The following is a 10,261-nucleotide window of genomic DNA, read 5'->3' on the forward strand; positions in this document are numbered from 1 at the left end:
CGATGTACACAAAGAGAACATGTTCACAATTAATTTAGAAGATGGGCGCGAAGCACCCTATAAGGCTAGTAAAGAATAAAACATAAACCACTAAACATATTCCAGCTTTGCCTATAAAAGTTAACCTACTCAACTTAGAAGTTTAAAGTCCGACTAAAACATTCCTATTGTGCTACCGAATTCCCCAATCAAATTTTCAGGAAAATCGGTTTAGGGGTTCATGAGTTATGATCAGACATCCATAGTGACAAACAAAAAGAGATTACTTACATACATACATATTACATATACAGATTACTGAAAATATTTTCGGATCAAAATTCATGTTAATAATCAAATGAATTTTCATATCATTCTATTGTGAATTGCACGTTGATTTATCATACTCATCAAATATACCCAATACCCATGATACATCTTATAATACTCCGACTTATCAGATACAAATTTAACACCTAAATTAATGAATTCTACCTCTAGCATGTTCTGAGAAGCCACTTAATCATCTTAACAACAGTTTATAATACATCTGTTTATAGGGCTAGAGAGTTCAACATTTTTGAATGAATAACCAAATCGAAAACTTATAATTTTGAGCAAATAAGTGCTAAATCAGTGGAACAAGTTGCTTTCGTATTTTATGGATCGCTCATACATGTAACAATCTAGGTCCCGATAAATCTCCTAATACTTGACTCTAACTCTAATAACAAGTCTTCCCGACTTTATCTCTAGCCAACCCTGGCTCTATACGTCTGTCTAAANAGCAGGAATAGGGTTAAGACAGGATCGACTTTAAAGTGTCTTAACGCCTTGTGCTTTTAACCCTCTGACTCGCTTATGCTTTTCTGTAGCTCTTTACATGTACATTTTAGCACTATACAGCACTTGCTGATAGCTTTAGTTTTAAAGAAGTAATTGGCAACATTCTCATCAATTTCGCTTGAGAGCTTGCAACCTTAAATCACAGTCATACTCGTATTCTATATTTGTATGGAAACTTATTACTATAAGTGCTCCTTTCGTTTTATTGAAAAATATAACACGGTGTAATAATTTGTTTGTTTTTTTTCCAACGGGGGGTGGGGGGGTTAACAAGTTTTAAGATTGCACTTTATACCGTGGAATAAAACGGATATTAATTCCCCCAAAATTCAGAAACTATATAGGTTCCAACTTATAAGTAAACAACTTTTATGAAATTCAGAAACTTATACGTACACAATTATTCTTATGAAACTATTGTGTACTTTATCATTATTACTCACTTCATCGTGAATTTCATAATAAACGTGCTATAAAGTAATCCGTGCTATAATGTTAAATAAGCTGTACATAATGTTTTGATTGGTACCCGGATTTTCTCTGAAAAAAACTAGAATATTTCCAAAATATTTTTTTTCAATTGAAATGAAAATAAAATTGAAATCAACTTTAAATTTTGACTTCTGCTTTGTTCAAAGCTTATTTGATCTAGAAACAACCATTGAAATAAGACAAATACACAGACGTTTCATAAAATTACCTATATCACTATTATTTTGGCACGACGTGCTAAAAAGTTTTTGAACTTAAATTTTCTCTAAATCTCGAAAGGTTCTCGCCTTTTTAGATTAGATCGCTAACGCTCAGGATAAAATTAAATTTAAAAAGGCTCAATAGAGAAAATTTCTGTTCAAAAACTTTATAACAGTGTTATAAATAATTTTGAAGGAAGAAAGTTTGTTAGTCCTTATATTGCTGTTTTAGTTCCGAGGGGATTTCATGTGGGGGAAAATAATTTGTCCTAAATTTGTCCTAATCAGTTCTTTTCACACTAATGGCCTCCTTCCTTAACAGTTATTTTGATATTGTTTTCTAAAACTAAAATATGTGCAGTAACATGTTCACGTATATTTTATTCAATTCATTTTCAGAATCTAATTCATTTAGCTTTTAAAAATTGTCAAATGTTTTTTCGGGCAAAATTGTTAAACTTTCACGGTCCATATAAAACATCCCGGGGTCATGTGAATTTCCTTAAAAAAATTGGGCCCGATCGGTTCAGCCGTATTCAAGGTTATAGGCCGGATACAAAAGACAGACAAGCAAAGTATTTATAAGATAAAGAAGATTGCGTGGTGTTTAATGTAGAAGGAAACATGTTAAATGATAAATTACTTGTTTTAGGTGACATGTTTTTAAACCCATGGTATCTGCAACCTGGGGGAGAAGGGGCTCAACCCTCGAAGGCCCCCTCCCCACCCTCCAGTGAGGAGAGGGAAGGAAGCTACTCCCCCTCCCCCGCCCCTAGCCTAATGAGCTGTGGAAGCCATGGTAGCGGGGAGGCGGGGTTAACAGGTGGGGGTGTATCTAAGCAACAGCTCTCCAGTATACAGGTTACATATATTAATTTTAATAATTTAAAAACAAACAAAATTGGAAAGCTATAGATTTTCAAAAAAATCAAAATAAATTATTTGAAAATGTTTATATTTCTCAGAAGAAGCAAAAACAATTATGATGATACCGTTTAACTAAAAGAAAATAAAACCCCAAACATCCTGAATCGAACAAAATTTTTAAGTATATTCCTAAGTTCCGGGGGAAATGTTCCCTCCTCCCTTTATTAGTTTAATTTGGTTTTAAGCATTTCCAGTTCTATTGTCTTACCAGGATTCCCTTCAACAAAGCTTGTTAGATTGTAGATTAAAATACGATTAAACTTACAGGCGACCTACCGCACGGGCTTAAGATTGCAGATTTAAAGAAGATTTAACTCATAGGCAGCCTTGCGCCCGGGCTATAAATTGAAGCTGAAAATAAGATTCAACTTGCAGGTGGCCTTAGCCCAGCCTTTAAATTGAAGATTATAAGAAGATTCAACTTACAGGCGCCCTTTCGCCGGGGCTGTAAATTGTTGTTTATAATAGGATCCAACTTACAGACGCCCTTGCGCCCTGGCTATTGATTAAAATAAGATCCAACTTACAGGCACCCTTGCACCCGGACTATAAATTGTATATTTAAATAAGATTTAAATTACAGGCGGCCTTGCGCCCTGGCTGGACTGTTCACGCGACAAAAGAGGGTCGCCTCTACTATTGCAAGTAAGATTTTTTCACTGAATGTAGATGTGTACATTGTACATTGTACGCCAATAGATATTCAAGTACAATAGATGGCAACAGAGAAATGGACCAACTATACACGACGTCACACGTGTCAAATATAACAAAGGAAAACAAAATTGTCTTACATTAGTTGACACATTTTCCAAGATAAAATAAGAAGTGTAAAGCACTTTATTAACAAATTGTCACTATTTTTATTAAGTTGGTTGGACACAAAAACTGAATTGACACTTGTGACGTAAGAATACAGCATGTACTGAGAGTGTACAAATTCTACGTTGCCATCTATTGTACTAGAATCTATTTGATTGTACGTAGTTATATATGTATGTAACCATGCCCCGAATAAGGTTCACCTATAATATTAAATAATTAATGTTGTTATGATATACATACATACAGTGATAACCAGAAAACTGTAGAATATGAAGACCAAAAAGCAATAGTGAAGTACGTGTTGTTTTTGATATTGTTTACTAGTAAGTTATCAAATCACTAATTAAGTAAAATGGGTCTGTTTAGTGTTTACACGGATTTTCTGTGCCTCATGTTCATTGGACTATTTAAAATTATAACTTGGGTCTAAAAGCAAAACTTAAGCGCATTTGATGTTTTAACAAAGCAAAAATTTGTTCGACAAAACTATGCAACAAAAGGCGACATATGATTTTAATCAGTAAAATCATAGTTTTGACTTAAATACCATTTAACATAACGGTGATAACAGAAAGTTTTTTTTTGTGCGCAGGAGGAAATTTTTTTGAGTCTACAAATTAAACAACTCTGATTTAACAAATGGGGAGTTTTTATTTAAGTTTATAAACTGCAATAATAGCAATCGCACCTTCGCAAGGATTCGCAAAAGAAAACGTTTTTCCTTTCTATTTAATTTTTATTAGATTTTTTTATTCCAAGGTTATTTCTTATTCTATTCCTTTGTAAAGTCTTATATTACTTAATTCCTTTTTCTTTACTGTATAATTTTATATTAGATCTTTATATTCCAAGGTTATTTCTTTTTCTATTCCGTCATAAAGTCTTATATTCCTTAATTTTCCTTACTCCATCTTTACTTCTCCCTTCTCCCATTCTAATCCATCTTTACTTCTCCCTTTCTCCCATTCTAACCCAATGATTTACCAATATTTTTAGATGGAAAGAACACATAACTAGAGAGATGGAATGTATTTCATAAAATCATAAAACATCATATCACAGTTTATTTATTTTTACATTATCACATGGTACTGGCAGTAACCGTTAAAATCTCTTAATGACATGTATATAGAACACTTTAAATATGATTATTATAAAGTGATTTTAATAGTTACTTCTTGACTAAAATCAGTAATTTACTAAAACTTTATAAGTGAACAGGGGTCACTGAAATTATTTCTTTAAAAAATAAATATATAAATATAAATAATGATAAAATAATATATGAACACGATTCATCGTAATTTTGTACTTCATTCAATTACAGGTTTTTCATTATTAATCTATAGCATTACATGCGTGAAGTATTAACAGTAAAGCTAAATATATCAATTTAAAACTGTTCTTATTCATTTAAAGAGGTCAAATAATTATTCAGTATAATTAAGAAAAATACTATAAAACCAGTTTTTATTCATTCTCATGGTAAACCTTATAAAACCTGCACATTGCATGGCAATGAAGCTGTAACAAAATAATACAGTTTTGATCATAAAATAAAAATTGCACAAAAAGTAACATTACAAAAATTGAAGTTTTTTGTTTGCGAAATAGCTTTAAGTTTCATGGCTTTATCATTTACCAAGATGGATGGAAACCCAGTTTTGCCTGAAATTTAAGTCAATCAACTTAAATTATAATTTTTAATCCAATGCAGGCTAAAACATTCCCGCATTAATATTTGAGGCAAATCGCCCAGGGGTTCCACAGTTATTGTCGGACAGACAAACAACCAGACAGACAAACAGAGATTACTACTTTATAAATATAGAAATTGCTTGATTTAAATAATTTAGAGGTTCTTGTTCATTGTTAGTTTAGGATTTGGATACAAATGGTTTGGTGCAGTAAAATGCACTTTTTGCATTTGTGCAAATTGAGCTTTGGGACCTGAACTATCAAAGTTACACATACATTAAGCCTGGATGTTTAAAATAGCCTCTATGCATTGCATCTAATAAACAATTTTTCTTAATGGTAATATTTTGTCTGAAAATATAAATGCGGTTTTATTAAAACCATTAATTGTTTGATGATGCAAATTTAGTATTTTAGAGTCTCTTAATTAAATTTATTTCTAATAATTTATACTCATAATGTTAACTAGTATAAGAACATCTTTTAAATGATCAGAGAGCGAAGTTTTTATTAAGAATATAGAAGATATCCACAGTGCACACTTTTGAATTCAAGGATTTAATTTTAATTCAATGGATAACTATAAATCTACCAAGAGCAAATTCAAGCCACAATATTAAAAGTTAACTTATAGTAAAGCTATTTGTAACCATAGTTTTAAGATTTCAGTCGTTAAGGAATTCTGCGCCAGAAATACTTCTTAAATCTGCGCCAAAATACTTCTCAATTCTGCGCCACAAATTCTTTATAATTCTGCGCCAGAAATACTTCTAAATTCTACGCTAGAAATAATTCTCAATTTTGCGCCAGAAATACTTCTGAAACAGCTGGGGGTGCGTTCAAGATTAAAATGAAGATGAAGAAATTATTTAGTTTTTCGAAGNCTTAAGTTGTTTCTCTGATTTTCTAAAAAAAATATAGGATATCTTTTCAATAATATTTTCATATTAAATGAAAATAAATTTGCATAAAACATGATTTTATACTTGGTGTAGGCAGTTGCTAAAGTTGATATTCTATACAGGTTGAAAACCTATATCTCTGTATCTCCAACTTACATATTTAATGTGTGTCCGGAAAAAAAGATTCATTCCGCTTTCTTAAATTTCAAAACTTGGGAGGGCTTCAGAATTGATTCCTGAACTGGTTAATAGCTAAAAATCCAATAGCTTGTATACTATGATGCTAAATAAAAAACTGTTATTAAGCAAAATTACGTAATTTTTGATGTTTTAAAAAACACTTGTTTTTTGTTGGTTTCTGAAACCTTAAATTAAAATCATGATTAAAATAAAATTTCTAAAAACTAAACACAGATCTCTTTTTTGGGACAAATCGTATAAATCCGATAAATTATCTGAATTATATATGTTAATACTATCACGAATTTATCTCATCAATACTTCACGCTAAATATTTGGCATTAAATATTTTATCAACTGGACATTGGTTATAAATATTAAATAGGACTGTAAATACATTATATTAATGTACAAAGTTGAACATAATAATTATCTGTACTGGCGACATTTGTACAACTTAGGTATGGGTAATAATATTTGTACTTATATGTATGTACTTAAAACATATTTGTACATATTCATAGTGTTAATGCAGCAAGAAACATCATATAAGTATATTGTACATGTATATTTTATGTACGAGTACGGTAGCTAAATATTTCTAAATGATTGTACCATTTATATACTCCAGTGCAGCATTTTGTCGAGAGTATACAGGAGCTATGTATTCATGATTCCTAAATATTTCAAGAATTGATTTTTGACGAAAATATAAAAAGATAATAATCTAAGTTTTTTGAGGGACACCTTTAAATTTTGACCAGCCCCAAATTTAATTCGAATAGCGCGAAGAAGTAATAATAAAGTGTTGGGCCTAATTTTAACCGTTCTTTAGATTTAAACAAACAAAAACCCAGATAAGGAAAATATGTTGCAAATAAGACAGAAGATCTTACTTTTTATCCATATCGGCATGCAGGTGGACATCAAATCTGCTAGGAACGTCATCGGCTTTAGTCGATCTTCCAATTTTGTCAGCATCTATCGACAATCTATTACTTTTGTCAGCAGCGGTCGACAATCCACTAGTCATGTCAGCAGCGGTCAACAATCCACTAGTCATGTCAGCAGCTGTCAACAATCCACTAGTCATATCAGCAGCTGTCAACAATCCACTAGTTATGTCAGCAGCTGTCGACAATCCACTTGTCATGTCTGCAGCTGTCAACAATCCTCTATTCATGTCGGCGTATGTTATGTCAGATCCTGGTATACTAGCGTATATGCTTTCGTGTCCTCCCATGTCGATGTACAAAGATACAGATTCAATTTCTAAAAATAGAAAGTCCATATTTAGTTTTTATCAGATAATAAAGATCTGTGGAATTTAATAAAAACTTTTCATTAAAGAAGGGAAATAATCGAAATTATTAGAACTAAAGGGATGAGGGGTAGAACATTATTATATCTTACAAAACGACGATCTGACGAGTAGATTTAAGGAAAGTTTAACTTTTATATACATTTATTTGTGAATTTTCATAGATTTTCGGAGTTTACAAAGCAAGACTTCAAAAATGATGAACTTCATTTTTTAATATCTCATTTATACTCTTTATCAGTTTTTTAATCATGTAGTCTTACTCTTAATATTCTTTTTTTTGAACAGTTTATTTGTCGTATACATTTGCCATTGCCCTGTAGACATGTTGTCATCCAGAAGACGACATTCTTTTATTCACAATTCTAAACTGAAATTTTTAGTCTTTTTTTTGTTATTTTTTTTTAAATAAGGGGAGATTGAGTCGGATTATTGAATAATTCTAAAGATGATTTTTATATCCCTTTCTCTCTTTTATTCTAACCTGACTATAATACATTCATCCTTTCCAAAATGTCGTCTTCATTCCTATTTAACATTTTTATCCACTAAATCACTTATTCTCTTATAGTTTTACACACAAGTATTTTATCCTATCGTTATCTTTATACTAAACTTAAAAATATTGCTTATTCTCTTTCAGTACAGTGGTTCTCAAAAAACATCCATTACTTTGCCCAATCTTTCCAATCACTCTAACTACCAATATAACAACCCTTATTTTCATCCTAGCTCTCATTGATTCTTAAAACCAAATCTTCCAATCCCAAATTTCTCTTTAGCTGATTTCCATCCCAATCCCAACTTCCTCTTTAGTTTATATCCTTTCTAATTCCCAACCTTTTTTACCTACTCCCAATTGGTTCTATATCATTCATATACCTTATTCCCAAACCAAGCCTAATCCCAATATCTTAAACATTAGTTGATAATCGTTTGGGATCCCAATAGTTTGGATTTTTCATAAAAGTTACGACACTATAAACATGCTTTATTTATGGACAAGAAAATATGAATTTTAGAAGTATTAGAAAGAAATAAGCCTGTGCAAAAAAACCAGCCTGTGTGAATATTTTGCGCAGTATTATGCTGTCTAGCTAAAGGGGTGTTTAGACCCCTTGAAACAAAAGTTATTAATATGTTTTCATGTTTTCACTTTTATATCTTTGTTAAGCCTAAAAGTGTTTATAATGTCAAATATTACTATCTTTAAATTTGCCCTGAATTTGGCAATCTGCAAAAAACAGGCTAGACACAGTCGCTATAGAACCAGTAAAGAGGAAGGATTCAAGATGTAACTCTTATAGAAGAAAAGAACTGTTCGACCCGCGTACCACCCTCGCGGTCAAAGCGAGTGAAAAGAACCCTGTATTCTTTAGAATGGGATATCCTTAATCCCGATCGGTTAATTAATCTGGAGATTAATAACATGAGGAGAACAAGCCAAATTTAATCTGGAGATTAAGTAAAAGAGTGGATTAAGCATTAATCCTGATATCCACAATTCAAAAGTTCCCAGCTCTGATCTGATCAATATACTTCTTTAATTTGCAACCACATCGATTCATGAGAGAACATCATATTGCTGGTTAAAGATTAAGAAGTCTTTTTATATTCTTTTATATATTCTACCATCTCAAGCTACCCTCCCCAACTCAACTTCCAAATACTTCATTTTCGAAAAAAACACCTGTTTTCAAGATGTAAATTACAAAACAGAATTTTTTGATTTTAGAAGGATTGGCTCTTTCTCATAATCTTAATAGCTTGTGTTTACTTTCCAACAACTTTAAAATAAACGACATAGGTAAATTAATTAAACAGGTTCGCGAAGCGCAAAAAAATAAGTTTATTTTAGTCTACAAAAGTCCTAATAAGGGCCCAAGGGGGGGGGGCGAAACTCGGTTCTCCTCCTTAGTTGCACCACTGGTATCTTCAGAAGACAGCACCACTGGTATTTTCATAAGAAGACATGTGCTAAGTTCCTTTTGTGGAGAAACCAAAATTAAAAATAATGAATTTTAAAATCCAATTCGTTCTTGATATGATAAAGGGCGCCGTTGTGAATCGGACATACCATGCTATTAAACATTGCTAATAAAATACATTATTTATATCATTTTTAATTTGGCTTTAAATGTAAAATCAGGTTTTTTTAAAACAAAATTATTTTAACTGTTCTTCTTGAATTAGTGCTCTTCATTGATTAGAAAAATGTTATGAAAAATTAGAATATCGAGGAAACATGAAAGTGCTGCTGGGTATTAAAATGAAGAAAAAGTGTGTGTTTGATTCTGAACTTGTATGTATCAAGTTCGTCTGAATTTTGTTGAGTTACACTGAATACTGTTGATACTTACAGAGTTTATATATTTCTAACTTTACTTTTCATAGAAAACTTAAGAATAAAGTTAGGGTCAACACATTTACACAGTATTTCAGACACAACACAAGTTTCTGCAAAATAGGAAGAAAAAAAACTAAGTTTGCCAATTATTTTATCTTCAGAATATTTTTCCTATAGGGAGCGGAACTTTGGGAAATTATAGAGATTACTGCTAAAGTTTAGAATAGCAAAGTTTGATTTGACGTGGTTAGATGACAATGCTGAGACAATGCAGGGAGGGGAGGAGGGGAATTTACACAAATTACTTAATCCCAGCCATTGTCATTTGCGCTTTAACTATAGGCCCAGGGGTGTATAAAAGGGTTGAGAGAGTTGAAAAAATGGCGATTTTAAAAATATCTGTTTTTGTGGCTAAAAATGATAATAACATTGTCGAAAAAGAAAATGGAAAAGCTTAGAATGGTGCAACTTTATCTAAACAAATCACTACAAATTCTATTGACAATAATATCAAATATTTTTTTTTCTGAAATGTGTGTATAAG

At 31.5% G+C, this 10,261-nt stretch overlaps 1 protein-coding gene and 1 long non-coding RNA gene across 4 annotated transcripts in view; one reads left to right on the top strand and one right to left on the bottom strand.

Annotated features, from left to right (window-relative positions):
* LOC111705651 (uncharacterized) overlaps nucleotides 1-3,094 on the top strand; it is an 11,655-nt gene extending 8,561 nt beyond the window's left edge. The window contains exons 2-3 of the long non-coding RNA XR_002766060.1: nucleotides 2,170-2,378; nucleotides 3,028-3,094. This is a non-coding gene — a long non-coding RNA (uncharacterized LOC111705651). The remainder of the gene's footprint in view (nucleotides 1-2,169; nucleotides 2,379-3,027) is intronic.
* A 1,189-nt stretch (nucleotides 3,095-4,283) lies between these two features.
* Nucleotides 4,284-7,341, bottom strand: LOC111705657 (uncharacterized). Of its 3 annotated transcripts, none has more exons than XM_023478280.1 (3): nucleotides 6,946-7,341; nucleotides 6,376-6,726; nucleotides 4,284-4,612 (listed from the first exon to the last, which is right to left on the bottom strand). In XM_023478280.1, the coding sequence occupies exons 1-2, from the start codon at nucleotides 7,338-7,340 to the stop codon at nucleotides 6,651-6,653; spliced, it is 471 nt and encodes a 156-aa protein (XP_023334048.1). In that variant the 5' UTR covers nucleotide 7,341; the 3' UTR covers nucleotides 4,284-4,612; nucleotides 6,376-6,650. The 3 variants fall into 3 exon arrangements, with proteins under 3 accessions (XP_023334048.1, XP_023334047.1, XP_023334046.1); XM_023478279.1 differs by having other exon boundaries at nucleotides 6,371-6,726; XM_023478278.1 differs by having other exon boundaries at nucleotides 4,284-4,648; nucleotides 6,346-6,726.
* Nucleotides 7,342-10,261: the final 2,920 nt, after the last annotated feature.

This window comes from Eurytemora carolleeae, unplaced genomic scaffold, assembly GCF_000591075.1.
Source record: "Eurytemora carolleeae unplaced genomic scaffold, Eaff_2.0 scaffold612, whole genome shotgun sequence".
NCBI classification, from domain to species: domain Eukaryota; kingdom Metazoa; phylum Arthropoda; class Copepoda; order Calanoida; family Temoridae; genus Eurytemora; species Eurytemora carolleeae.